The 14700-nt window shown below is 64.7% G+C and overlaps 1 protein-coding gene across 1 annotated transcript in view; it reads right to left on the reverse strand.

The window, feature by feature from the left end:
- Positions 1–12369, reverse strand: part of MOGS (mannosyl-oligosaccharide glucosidase) — a 44581-nt gene extending 32212 nt beyond the window's left edge. The window contains exons 1-2 of the mRNA XM_075584419.1: positions 12244–12369; positions 6349–6672 (exon numbers count right to left, since the gene is read on the reverse strand). Coding sequence (XP_075440534.1) covers positions 6349–6664 — 316 coding nt within the window. The 5' untranslated portion in view covers positions 6665–6672; positions 12244–12369. The remainder of the gene's footprint in view (positions 1–6348; positions 6673–12243) is intronic.
- Between the last annotated feature and the right edge of the window lie 2331 nt (positions 12370–14700).

The following is a 14700-nucleotide window of genomic DNA, read 5'->3' on the forward strand; positions in this document are numbered from 1 at the left end:
GAGAGACATCGGGACCGAGAGGGGGTGCGGGCAGAGACAGACATCGGGGCTGAGAGGGGTGCGGGCAGAGACAGACATCGGGGCTGAGAGGGGTGCGGGCAGAGAGAGACATCGGGGCTGAGAGGGGTGCGGGCAGAGAGAGACATCGGGACTGAGAGGGGTGCGGGCAGAGAGAGACATCGGGGCTGAGAGGGGTGCGGGCAGAGAGAGGCATCGGGACTGAGAGGGGTGCGGGCAGAGAGAGACATCGGGACTGAGAGGGGTGCGGGCAGAGAGACATCAGGGCTGAGAGGGGTGCGGGCAGAGAGACATCGGGACTGAGAGGGGTGCGGGCAGAGAGAGACATCACGACTGGGAGGGGTGCGGGCAGGGAGAGACATCGGGACTGAGAGGGGTGCGGGCAGAGAGACATCGGGACTGAGAGGGGTGCGGGCAGAGAGACATCGGGACTGAGAGGGGTGCGGGCAGAGAGAGACATCGGGACTGAGAGGGGTGCGGGCAGAGAGGCATCGGGACTGAGAGGGGTGCGGGCAGAGAGACATCGGGACTGAGAGGGGTGCGGGCAGAGACATCGGGGCTGAGAGGGGTGCGGGCAGAGAGACATCGGGACCGAGAGGGGGTGCGGGCAGAGAGAGGCATCGGGACTGAGAGGGGTGCGGGCAGAGAGAGACATCGGGACTGAGAGGGGTGCGAGCAGAGAGAGACATCTGGGCTGAGAGGGGTGCGAGCAGAGAGAGACATCGGGACTGAGAGGGGTGCGGGCAGAGAGAGACATCGGGACTGAGAGGGGTGCGGGCAGAGAGACATCGGGGCTGAGAGGGGTGCGGGCAGAGAGAGACATCGGGACTGAGAGGGGTGCGGGCAGAGAGGCATCGGGACTGAGAGGGGTGCGGGCAGAGAGACATCGGGACTGAGAGGGGTGCGGGCAGAGACATCGGGGCTGAGAGGGGTGCGGGCAGAGACAGACATCGGGGCTGAGAGGGGTGCGGGCAGAGAGACATCGGGGCTGAGAGGGGTGCGGGCAGAGAGAGACATCGGGGCTGAGAGGGGTGCGGGCAGAGAGACATCGGGGCTGAGAGGGGTGCGGGCAGAGAGAGACATCGGGGCTGAGAGGGGTGCGGGCAGAGAGAGACATCTGGGCTGAGAGGGGGTGCGGGCAGAGAGAGACATCGGGACTGAGAGGGGGTGCGGGCAGAGAGAGACATCGGGGCTGAGAGGGGTGCGGGCAGAGAGACATCGGGACTGAGAGGGGGTGCGGGCAGAGAGAGACATCGGGGCTGAGAGGGGTGCGGGCAGAGAGAGACATCTGGGCTGAGAGGGGTGCGAGCAGAGACAGACATCGGGGCTGAGAGGGGTGCGGGCAGAGAGACATCGGGACTGAGAGGGGTGCGGGCAGAGAGACATCGGGGCTGAGAGGGGTGCGGGCAGAGACAGACATCGGGGCTGAGAGGGGTGCGGGCAGAGACAGACATCGGGGCTGAGAGGGGTGCGGGCAGAGAGAGACATCGGGGCTGAGAGGGGTGCGGGCAGAGAGACATCGGGACTGAGAGGGGTGCGGGCAGAGACAGACATCGGGGCTGAGAGGGGTGCGGGCAGAGAGAGACATCGGGGCTGAGAGGGGTGCGGGCAGAGAGAGACATCGGGGCTGAGAGGGGTGCGGGCAGAGAGAGACATCGGGACTGAGAGGGGTGCGGGCAGAGAGAGACATCGGGGCTGAGAGGGGTGCGGGCAGAGAGACATCGGGGCTGAGAGGGGTGCGGGCAGAGAGACATCGGGGCTGAGAGGGGTGCGGGCAGAGAGACATCGGGACTGAGAGGGGGTGCGGGCAGAGAGACATCGGGGCTGAGAGGGGTGCGGGCAGAGAGACATCGGGGCTGAGATGGGTGCGGGCAGAGAGACATCGGGGCTGAGAACACACAGAGATTCGCACACTTACTCCACACACACACTCGCACAGAGACTCTCACACACACACGCACAGACTGCACACACGCATACACACACACGCACAGACTGCACACACGCATACACACACACGCACAGACTGCACACACGCATACACACACACGCACAGACTGCACACACGCATACACACACACGCACAGACTGCACACACGCATACACACACACGCACAGACTGCACACACGCATACACACACACGCACAGACTGCACACACGCATACACACACACGCACAGACTGCACACACGCATACACACATACGCACAGAGACCGCTCTGGAAGCCGGGTATACCCGTGTCTGGTCCCCTCTGGGGTTGGGCGGCTGCCGGCAGGGAGACCTCTTTCTCCCGCTGTGCCCGGCTGGTGGTATGTGTGCCCGGCTGGCGGGTATGTGTGCCCGGCACGGATATACACAGCTTCGGGAGCGCTGCGTGGTATGTGTGCCCGGCACGGATATACACAGCTGTGGGAGCCGGGGAGACCTCTTCCTCCCGCTGTGCCCGGCTGGTGGTATGTGTGCCCAGCTGGTGGTATGTGTGCCCGGCACGGATATACAAAGCTGTGGGAGCCGGGGAGACCTCTTCCTCCCGCTGTGCCCGGCTGATGGTATGTGTGCCCGGCTGGTGGGTATGTGTGCCCGGCTGGTGGGTATGTGTGCCCAGCACGGATATACACAGCTGTGGGAGCCGGGGAGACCTCCTCCTCCCACTGTGCCCGGCTGGTGGGTATGTGTGCCCAGCACGGATATACACAGCTGTGGCAGCCGGGGAGACCTCCTCCTCCCACTGTGCCCGGCTGGTGGGTATGTGTGCCCGGCACAGATATACACAGCTGTGGCAGCCGGGGAGACCTCCTCCTCCCACTGTACCCGGCTGGTGGGTATGTGTGCCCGGCACGGATATACACAGCTGTGGCAGCCGGGGAGACCTCCTCCTCCCACTGTGCCCGGCTGGTGGGTATGTGTGCCCGGCACGGATATACACAGCTGTGGCAGCCGGGGAGACCTCCTCCTCCCACTGTGCCCGGCTGGTGGGTATGTGTGCCCGGCACAGATATACACAGCTGTGGCAGCCGGGGAGACCTCCTCCTCCCACTGTGCCCGGCTGGTGGGTATGTGTGCCCGGCACGGATATACACAGCTGTGGCAGCCGGGGAGACCTCCTCCTCCCGCTGTGCCCGGCTGGTGGGTATGTGTGCCCGGCACGGATATACACAGCTGTGGCAGCCGGGGAGACCTCCTCCTCCCACTGTGCCCGGCTGATGGTATGTGTGCCCGGCTGGTGGGTATGTGTGCCCGGCTGGTGGGTATGTGTGCCCAGCACGGATATACACAGCTGTGGGAGCCGGGGAGACCTCCTCCTCCCACTGTGCCCGGCTGGTGGGTATGTGTGCCGGCACGGATATACACAGCTGTGGCAGCCGGGGAGACCTCCTCCTCCCACTGTGCCCGGCTGGTGGGTATGTGTGCCCGGCACAGATATACACAGCTGTGGCAGCCGGGGAGACCTCCTCCTCCCACTGTACCCGGCTGGTGGGTATGTGTGCCCGGCACGGATATACACAGCTGTGGCAGCCGGGGAGACCTCCTCCTCCCACTGTGCCCGGCTGGTGGGTATGTGTGCCCGGCACGGATATACACAGCTGTGGCAGCCGGGGAGACCTCCTCCTCCCACTGTGCCCGGCTGGTGGGTATGTGTGCCCGGCACAGATATACACAGCTGTGGCAGCCGGGGAGACCTCCTCCTCCCACTGTGCCCGGCTGGTGGGTATGTGTGCCCGGCACGGATATACACAGCTGTGGCAGCCGGGGAGACCTCCTCCTCCCGCTGTGCCCGGCTGGTGGGTATGTGTGCCCGGCACGGATATACACAGCTGTGGCAGCCGGGGAGACCTCTTCCTCCCGCTGTGCCCGGATGGTGGGTATGTGTGCCCGGCACGGATATACACAGCTGTGGGAGCCGGGGAGACCTCTTCCTCCCGCTGTGCCCGGCTGGTGGGTATGTGTGCCCGGCACGGATATACACAGCTGTGGCAGCCGGGGAGACCTCCTCCTCCCACTGTGCCCGGCTGGTGGGTATGTGTGCCCGGCTGGATATACACAGCTGTGGCAGCCGGGGAGACCTCCTCCTCCCACTGTGCCCGGCTGGTGGGTATGTGTGCCCGGCACGGATATACACAGCTGTGGCAGCCGGGGAGACCTCCTCCTCCCACTGTGCCCGGCTGGTGGGTATGTGTGCCCAGCACGGATATACACAGCTGTGGCAGCCGGGGAGACCTCTTCCTCCCGCTGTGCCCGGATGGTGGGTATGTGTGCCCGGCACGGATATACACAGCTGTGGCAGCCGGGGAGACCTCCTCCTCCCACTGTGCCCGGCTGGTGGGTATGTGTGCCCGGCACGGATATACACAGCTGTGGCAGCCGGGGAGACCTCCTCCTCCCACTGTGCCCGGCTGGTGGGTATGTGTGCCCAGCACGGATATACACAGCTGTGGCAGCCGGGGAGACCTCTTCCTCCCGCTGTGCTCGGATGGTGGGTATGTGTGCCCGGCACGGATATACACAGCTGTGGCAGCCGGGGAGACCTCCTCCTCCCACTGTGCCCGGCTGGTGGGTATGTGTGCCCGGCACGGATATACACAGCTGTGGCAGCCGGGGAGACCTCCTCCTCCCACTGTGCCCGGCTGGTGGGTATGTGTGCCCAGCACGGATATACACAGCTGTGGCAGCCGGGGAGACCTCTTCCTCCCGCTGTGCCCGGATGGTGGGTATGTGTGCCCGGCACGGATATACACAGCTGTGGCAGCCGGGGAGACCTCCTCCTCCCACTGTGCCCGGCTGGTGGGTATGTGTGCCCGGCACAGATATACACAGCTGTGGCAGCCGGGGAGACCTCCTCCTCCCACTGTGCCCGGCTGGTGGGTATGTGTGCCCGGCACGGATATACACAGCTGTGGCAGCCGGGGAGACCTCCTCCTCCCGCTGTGCCCGGCTGGTGGGTATGTGTGCCCGGCACGGATATACACAGCTGTGGCAGCCGGGGAGACCTCTTCCTCCCGCTGTGCCCGGATGGTGGGTATGTGTGCCCGGCACGGATATACACAGCTGTGGGAGCCGGGGAGACCTCTTCCTCCCGCTGTGCCCGGCTGGTGGGTATGTGTGCCCGGCACGGATATACACAGCTGTGGCAGCCGGGGAGACCTCCTCCTCCCACTGTGCCCGGCTGGTGGGTATGTGTGCCCGGCTGGATATACACAGCTGTGGCAGCCGGGGAGACCTCCTCCTCCCACTGTGCCCGGCTGGTGGGTATGTGTGCCCGGCACGGATATACACAGCTGTGGCAGCCGGGGAGACCTCCTCCTCCCACTGTGCCTGGCTGGTGGGTATGTGTGCCCAGCACGGATATACACAGCTGTGGCAGCCGGGGAGACCTCCTCCTCCCACTGTGCCCGGCTGGTGGGTATGTGTGCCCAGTACGGATATACACAGCTGTGGCAGCCGGGGAGACCTCCTCCTCCCACTGTGCCCGGATGGTGGGTATGTGTGCCCGGCACGGATATACACAGCTGTGGCAGCCGGGGAGACCTCCTCCTCCCACTGTGCCCGGCTGGTGGGTATGTGTGCCCAGCACGGATATACAAAGCTGTGGCAGCCGGGGAGACCTCCTCCTCCCACTGTGCCCGGCTGGTGGGTATGTGTGCCCGGCACGGATATACACAGCTGTGGCAGCCGGGGAGACCTCCTCCTCCCACTGTGCCCGGCTGGTGGGTATGTGTGCCCGGCACGGATATACACAGCTGTGGCAGCCGGGGAGACCTCCTCCTCCCACTGTGCCCGGCTGGTGGGTATGTGTGCCCAGCACGGATATACACAGCTGTGGCAGCCGGGGAGACCTCCTCCTCCCACTGTGCCCGGCTGGTGGGTATGTGTGCACACGCACGTACAGCCGCACACGCACGTACAGCCGCTCACGCACGTACAGCCTCACACGCACGTGCAGCCGCACACGCACGTGCAGCCGCACACGCACGTGCAGCCGCACACGCACGTGCAGCCGCACACGCACGTGCAGCCTCACACGCACGTGCAGCCGCACACGCACGTGCAGCCGCACACGCACGTACAGCCTCACACGCACGTACAGCCTCACACGCACGTACAGCCTCACACGCACGTACAGCCTCACACGCACGTACAGCCGCACACGCACGTACAGCCGCACACGCACGTACAGCCGCACACGCACGTACAGCCGCACACGCACGTACAGCCGCACACGCACGTACAGCCGCACACGCACGCCCACATACATCTATATGGTGATACCATATAACATACAGTCACAGCGGTGCGTGTCACACGTGTGTTGGCGTGTCCACGCCCCGTACCTGTCACCACAGACCGGGGGCTGCGAGTCTTCATCCCGAAGTAGACCTGCGGCCGGTAGGACCCCCAGAAGTGGTCCGGGGAGGTGCTGTTGGGGGTCAGGACGGGGGGTGCTGGGTGCAGGGTCACCACTCGGACAGAGGCGCACCACCTGGTGTACGCGCTGTATGAGAAAGCGCTCAGCCCTATAACGCAGGACAGCAGGGCGAGCAGCAGGACACGGGTCCAGTCCCGGGCGGGGGGGGGCGGCCTCCTGTGCGGGGGTCCTGGCCGGGGGTCAGTCCCGGGGCTGGGGACACGCCGGCGTTCCCGTGTCATTCTCAGACCTGAGGGGAGAGGGGACAGGAGTGGGCTCTATACTGCCCAGCACTGACAGGGGCCCGGGATCCCACGGACACGCCACGGAGCCTCCCTCACAGGCCACGGAGCCTCCCTCACACACCACGGAGCCTCCCTCACAGGCCGCGGAGCCTCCCTCACACGCCGCGGAGCCTCCCTCACAGGCCACGGAGCCTCCCTCACAGGCCGCGGAGCCTCCCTCACACGCCGCGGAGCCTCCCTCACACACCACGGAGCCTCCCTCACAGGCCACGGAGCCTCCCTCACAGGCCGCGGAGCCTCCCTCACACACCACGGAGCCTCCCTCACAGGCCACGGAGCCTCCCTCACACACCACGGAGCCTCCCTCACAGGCCGCGGAGCCTCCCTCACAGGCCACGGAGCCTCCCTCACAGGCCGCGGAGCCTCCCTCACAGGCCACGGAGCCTCCCTCACACACCACGGAGCCTCCCTCACAGGCCACGGAGCCTCCCTCACACACCACGGAGCCTCCCTCACACACCACGGAGCCTCCCTCACAGGCCACGGAGCCTCCCTCACAGGCCGCAGAGCCTCCCTACCACGCCACGCTGCATAGCCTCCAACCACGCCAGAGCTTCCCCTCCCACGCGGCAGAGCCTCCAACCCACGCCCCGCTGCGCAGCCTCTATCCCACGCCACGCTGCGGAGCCTCTATCCCACGCCACGCTGCGGAGCCTCTATCCCACGCCACGCTGCGGAGCCTCTATCCCACGCCCTGCTGCGGAGCCTCTATCCCACGCCACGCTGCGGAGCCTCTATCCCACGCCGCGGAGCCTCTCTACCACGCCGCGGAGCCTCTCTCCCATGCCACGCTGCAGAACCTCTATCCCGCGCCACGCTGCAGAGCCTTTATCCCACGCCGCGGAGCCTCTCACACGCCACGCTGCGGAGCCTCTATCCCACGCTGCGGAGCCTCTCTCACACGCCACGCTGCGGAGCCTCTATCCCACGTCACGCTGCAGAGCCTCTATCCCACGCCACGCTGCAGAGTTTCTATCCCACGCCGCGGAGCCTCTCTCCCACGCCACGCTGCAGAGCCTCTATCCCACGCCACGCTGCAGAGCCTCTCTCCCACGCCACGCTGCAGAGCCTCTATCCCACACCACGCTGCAGAGCCTCTATCTTACGCCACGCTGCAGAGCCTCTATCCCACGCCACGCTGCGGAGCCTCTATCCCACGCCACGCCGCGGAGCCTCTATCCCACGCCACGCTGCAGAGCCTCTATCCCACGCCACGCTGCAGAGCCTATATCCCACGCCACGCTGCAGAGCCTCTATCCCACGCCACGCTGCGGAGCCTCTATCCCACGCCACGCTGCAGATCCTCTATCCCACGCCACGCTGCAGAGCCTCTATCCCACGCCACGCTGCAGAGCCTCTATCCCACGCCACGCTGCAGAGCCTCTATCCCACGCCACGCTGCGGAGCCTCTATCCCACGCCACGCTGCGGATCCTCTATCTCACGCCACGCTGCAGAGCCTCTCACACGCCACGCTGCGGAGCCTCTATCCCACTCCACGCTGCGGAGCCTCTATCCCACGCCCCGCTGCAGATCCACTATCGCACGCCACGCTGCAGAGCCTCTCACACGCCACGCTGCGGAGCCTCTATCCCACGCCACGCTGCGGAGCCTCTATCCCACGCCCCGCTGCGGAGCCTCTATCCCACGCCACGCTGCGGAGCCTCTATCCCACGCCACCCTGCAGAGCCTCTATCCCACGCCACGCTGCAGAGCCTCTCTCCCACGCCACGCTGCGGAGCCTCTATCCCACGCCGCAGAGCCTCTCTCCCACGCCACGCTGCGGAGCCTCTATCCCACGCCACGCTGCAGAGCCTCTCTCCCACGCCACGCTGCGGAGCCTCTATCCCACGCCACGCTGCGGAGCCTCTATCCCACGCCACACTACGGAGCCTCTATCCCACGCCACGCTGCAGAGCCTCTATCCCACGCCACGCTGCAGAGCCTCTATCCCACGCCACGCTGCAGAGCCTCTCTCCCACGCCACGCTGCGGAGCCTCTATCCCACGCCACGCTGCAGAGTTTCTATCCCACGCCGCGGAGCGTCTCTCCCACGCCACGCTGCGGAGCCTCTATCCCACGCCACGCTGCAGAGCCTCTATCCCACGCCACGCTGCAGAGCCTCTCTCCCACGCCACGCTGCGGAGCCTCTATCCCACGCCACGCTGCAGAGCCTCTATCCCACGCCACGCCGCGGAGCCTCTATCCCACGCCACGCTGCAGAGCCTCTATCCCACGCCACGCTGCAGAGCCTCTATCCCACGCCAAGCTGCGGAGCCTCTATCCCACGCCACGCTGCGGAGCCTCTATCCCACGCCACGCTGCAGAGTTTCTATCCCACGCCGCGGAGCCTCTATCCCACGCCCCGCTGCAGAGCCTCTATCCCACGCCACGCTGCGGAGCCTCTATCCCACGCCACGCTGCGGAGCCTCTCTCCCACGCCACGCTGCAGAGCCTCTATCCTACGCCACGCCGCGGAGCTTCTATCTCACGCCACGCTGCAGAGCCTCTATCCCACGCCACGCCGCCTCTATCCCACGCCACGCTGCGGAGCCTCTATCCCACGCCATGCTGCGGAGCCTCTATCCCACGCCACGCTGCGGAGCCTCTATCCCACGCCACGCCACCTCTATCCCACGCCACGCTGCGGAGCCTCTATCCCACGCCACGCTGCGGAGCCTCTATCCCACGCTGCAGCCTCTATCCCACGCCACGCTGCAGAGCCTCAATTCCACGCCATGCTGCGGAGCCTCTATCCCACGTCACTGCAGAGCCTCTATCCCACGCCATGCTGCGGAGCCTCTATCCCGCGCCACGCTGCAGAGCCTCTCTCCCACGCCACGCTGCGGAGCCTCTATCCCACGCCACGCCGCAGAGCCTCTATCCCACGCCACGCCGCGGAGCCTCTATCCCACGCCACGCTGCAGAGCCTCTCTCCTACGCCACGCTGCGGAGCCTCTATCCCACGCTGCGGAGCCTCTATCCCACGCCTTGCCGCGGAGCCTCTATCCCACGCCACGCTGCGGAGCCTCTATCCCACGCCACGCCGCGGAGCCTCTATCCCACGCCACGCTGCAGCGCCTCTATCCCACGCCACGCCGCGGAGCCTCTATACCACGCCACGCTGCAGTTTCTATCCCACGCCGCGGAGCCTCTATCCCACGCCACGCTGCGGAGCCTCTATCCCACGCCACGCTGCGGAGCCTCTATCCCACGCCACGCTGCGGAGCCTCTATCCCACGCCACGCTGCAGAGCCTCTATCCCACGCCGCGGAGCCTCTATCCCACGCCACGCTACGGAGCCTCTCTCCTACGCCACGCTGCAGAGCCTCTATCCCACGCCACGCTGCGGAGCCTCTATCCCACGCTGCGGAGCCTCTCTCCCACGCCACGCTGCGGAGCCTCTATACCATGCCATGCTGCGGAGCCTCTATCCCACGCTGCAGAGCCTCTATACCACGCCACGCTGTAGAACCTCTATCCCACGCCACGCTGCGGAGCCTCTATCCCACGCCACGCTGCGGAGCCTCTATACCATGCCACGCTGCGGAGCCTCTATACCATGCCACGCTGCGGAGCCTCTATCCCACGCTGCGGAGCCTCTATACCACGCCACTGCAGAACCTCTATCCCACGCCACGCTGCGGAGCCTCTATCCCACGCCACGCCGCGGAGCCTCTATCCCACCCCACGCTGCAGAACCTCTATCCCACGCCACGCTGCAGAGTTTCTATCCCACGCCACGCTGCAGAGCATCTATCCCACGCCACGCTGCAGAGCATCTCTCACGCCACGCTGCGGAGCCTCTATCCCACGCCACGCTGCGGAGCCTCTATCCCACGCCACGCTGCAGAGCCTCTCTCCCACGCCACGCTACAGAGCCTCTATCCCACGCCACGCTGCAGAACCTCTCTCCCACAGTACACTGCAGAGCCTCCGCTGGGGCACGCTGCAGTCTCACAGGAGGAGGCCTGCAGAGCATCACCACTCACAGACCCCGCCCCCTGCAGAGCATCACCACTCACAGACCCCACCCCCTGCAGGGCTCCCCACTCACAGACCCCGCCCCCTGCAGGGCTCCCCACTCACAGACCCCACCCCCTGCAGGGCTCCCCACTCACAGACCCCGCCCCCTGCAGAGCATCACCACTCACAGACCCCGCCCCCTGCAGAGCATCACCACTCACAGACTCCGCCCCATTCAGGGCTCCCCACTCACAGACCCCGCCCCTGCAGGGCTTCCCACTCACAGACCCCGCCCCCTGCAGGGCTCCCCACTCACAGACCCCGCCCCCTGCAGAGCATCACCACTCACAGACCCCGCCCCCTGCAGGGCTCCCCTCCCACAGACCCCGCCCCCTGCAGAGCTCCCCTCCCACAGACCCCGCCCCCTGCAGGGCTCCCCACTCACAGACCCCGCCCCCTGCAGAGCATCACCACTCACAGACTCCGCCCCCTGCAGGGCTCCCCACTCACAGACCCCGCCCCCTGCAGGGCTCCCCACTCACAGACCCCGCCCCTGCAGAGCATCACCACTCACAGACCCCGCCCCCTGCAGGGCTCCCCACTCACAGACCCTGCCCCCTGCAGAGCATCACCACTCACAGACCCCGCCCCCTGCAGAGCATCACCACTCACAGACCCCGCCCCCTGCAGAGCATCACCACTCACAGACTCCGCCCCCTGCAGGGCTCCCCACACACAGACCCCGCCCCCTGCAGGGCTCCCCACTCACAGACCCCGCCCCCTGCAGGGCTCCCCACTCACAGACTCCGCCCCCTGCAGGGCTCCCCACTCACAGACCCCGCCACCTGCAGGGCTCCCCTCCCACAGACTCCGCCCCCTGCAGGGCTCCCCTCCCACAGACTCCGCCCCCTGCAGGGCTCCCCTCGCACAGACCCCGCCCCCTGCAGGGCTCCCCACTCACAGACTCCGCCCCCTGCAGGGCTCCCCTCCCACAGACTCCGCCCCCTGCAGGGCTCCCCACTCACAGACCCCGCCCCCTGCAGGGCTCCCCACTCACAGACCCCGCCCCCTGCAGGGCTCCCCACTCACAGACTCCGCCCCCTGCAGGGCTCCCCTCCCACATACTCCGCCCCCTGCAGGGCTCCCCTCCCACAGACTCCGCCACCTGCAGGGCTCCCCTCCCACAGACTCCGCCCCCTGCAGGGCTCCCCTCGCACAGACTCCGCCCCCTGCAGGGCTCCCCTCGCACAGACCCCGCCCTCTGCAAGCTCCCCACTCACAAACCCCGCCCCCAGCAGGGTTCCCTCTCAGACCACGCCCCCTGCAGGGCTCCCCACTCACAGACCACGCCCCCTGCAGGGCTCCCCACTCACAGACCCCGCCCCCTGCTGGGCTCCCCACTCACAGACCCCGCCCCCTGCAGGGCTCCCCACTCACAGACCCCGCCCGCTGCAGGGCTCCCCTCCCACAGACCCCGCCCCCTGCAGGGCTCCCCACTCACAGACCCCGCCCCCTGCAGGGCTCCCCACTTATCCCCTGCACATGTCAGACCTGTCACTGAAGCCGTCGCTGCGCATGCGCCAGGCCACCCAATCACCTTCCGCTACGGTGACGTCGGTGTTTCAAGCCTCGTTTCCACCTGCTCACCTCCACATTATTAGGCCGAGAATTAGACACGGAAGTATAGAGGTACACGTGTCCTGGGTACCGGAAGTCAGCCATCTTGGTACACCAGAGTAAGTTATGGTAAACAGGAAATGTATCCATGTTAGTACTCTCACCGCCATAATACTACACCCAACTGAGCTGTTGAGAACGCACGCACACACACTCTTTGGAGTCAGTGTCACTGGGCTGGAGTCACCAGTCTGGGGTCAGTGTCATTGGGTCTAGGGTCACTGGTCTGGAGTCAGTGTCACTAGGTTGAGGTCACTGGTCTGGAGTCAGTGTCACTAGGTTGGGGTCACCGGTCTGGGGACAGTGTCATTGGGTTGGGGTCACCGGTCTGGGGTCACCGGTCTGGGGTCAGTCTCATTGACCTGGAGTCAGTGTCACTGATTTATAGTTTGAAGGTCTTGTGGACGGAGTGTCCCTAATAAAAATCAGCATTATTAACATTTCATATTTTGGACAGAAACCCCCAAATCTCCTGAATTTCTGTCCTGGGAAATGAAATTTCTGTGCGCCTCATATACCCGCCCTGCGCCTCCTATACCCTCCCTGCGCCTCCTATACCCGCCCTGCGTCTCCTATACCCGCCCTGCGCCTCCTATACCCGCCCTGCGCCTCCTATACCCGCCCTGCGTCTCCTATACCCGCCCTGCGTCTCCTATACCCGCCCTGCGCCTCCTATACCCGCCCTGCGCCTCCTATACCCGCCCTGCGTCTCCTATACCCGCCCTGCGCCTCCTATACCCGCCCTGCGCCTCCTATACCCGCCCTGCGTCTCCTATACCCGCCCTGCGTCTCCTATACCCACCCTGCGCCTCCTATACCCGCCCTGCGCCTCCTATACCCGCCCTGCGCCTCCTATACCCGCCCTGCGTCTCCTATACCCGCCCTGCGCCTCCTATACCCGCCCTGCGCCTCCTATACCCGCCCTGCGTCTCCTATACCCGCCTTGCGCCTCCTATACCCGCCCTGCGCCTCCTATACCCGCCCTGCGCCTCCTATACCCGCCCTGCGCCTCCTATACCCGCCCTGCGCCTCCTATACCCGCCCTGCGTCTCCTATACCCGCCCTGCGCCTCCTATACCCGCCCTGCGCCTCCTATACCCGCCCTGCGCCTCCTATACCCGCCCTTGCGCCTCCTATACCCGCCCTGCGCCTCCTATACCCACCCTGCATCTCCTATACCCGCCCTGCGCCTCCTATACCCGCCCTGCGCCTCCTATACCCGCCCTGCGTCTCCTATACCCGCCCTGCGTCTCCTATACCCACCCTGCGCCTCCTATACCCGCCCTGCGCCTCCTATACCCACCCTGCATCTCCTATACCCGCCCTGCGCCTCCTATACCCGCCCTGCGTCTCTTTTAATAAAAATCTCTCGGCTTTTATCACCTAGCTGGAGTGCCCCCTGAACCCCTATACCAGGCTCAGGGTGACTTGGGCATTAACTGGCACCAAGCATAATACCTCTAAATATACCTGTAATAAACTATACGTTTCCACTTGTTTATTAAAATGTTCTAAGTCTTTTGGTGTGAGAGACAGAGAGTGAGAACGTAACCTGGTTTATCCCCACCAGCCATATCCCTTACACTCTGCAAACTTAAACCTTTTATTTTAATAAAACAAACCTTCTCAGTCTTATAGCTGCAGCAGGGTAGGGGAGCGCAATACATAAAAAAGAGATATACATATGATAATCAGTGACAGTCCTAAAATAAAATATTGCAATAAACACAATTAAATGCAGATGTGATCTTGCATGCAGCTGTGTGCACGGAGGCGGTGGGATGGGCGAGACTGCGATACACTAGTGATTTACACGGCCGAGTGTGAGTCAGTGTTACACAGGGTGTCTTTAATCCTCCAGCTGACATTCCTCAATATGTGCGAGGTCCAGGTGCTCCGCTTCTAATGGTTCTGGTGTAGTAGTGGCGATGACGTGGGTGGTAATGGAATATATATAATATATATATATATATATATATATGGACTCCCACGGCCGTGTGTGAGTCAGAGCCCTAAGAGGTTTCTTTGTATGGAGTGCGGGTCCTCAGGATATCCCCCCGCGTTGTCTTGCACTCACAGTATGGGCAGGTATGTATATCCCACGTGTACCACAGACATCCAGGATAGTACGAATTAAAATACAGGATTTATTAGGAAACAAGTATAAATACAAAGATAATACAAGCAATAAACCACTCACACTGTGGAGTATGGTAGTCAGCGTGGCTATTCCGGTCTCCTTCCTGCGATGTACCCCGCTGTCCGCCGCGCGTCCGGAGTTCAGAGATGGAGTTGTTCGCAGGCCGGTGACTACGGAAGCCTTCGATGTCC

Source organism: Ascaphus truei, unplaced genomic scaffold, assembly GCF_040206685.1.
Source record: "Ascaphus truei isolate aAscTru1 unplaced genomic scaffold, aAscTru1.hap1 HAP1_SCAFFOLD_590, whole genome shotgun sequence".
Classification (NCBI taxonomy): domain Eukaryota; kingdom Metazoa; phylum Chordata; class Amphibia; order Anura; family Ascaphidae; genus Ascaphus; species Ascaphus truei.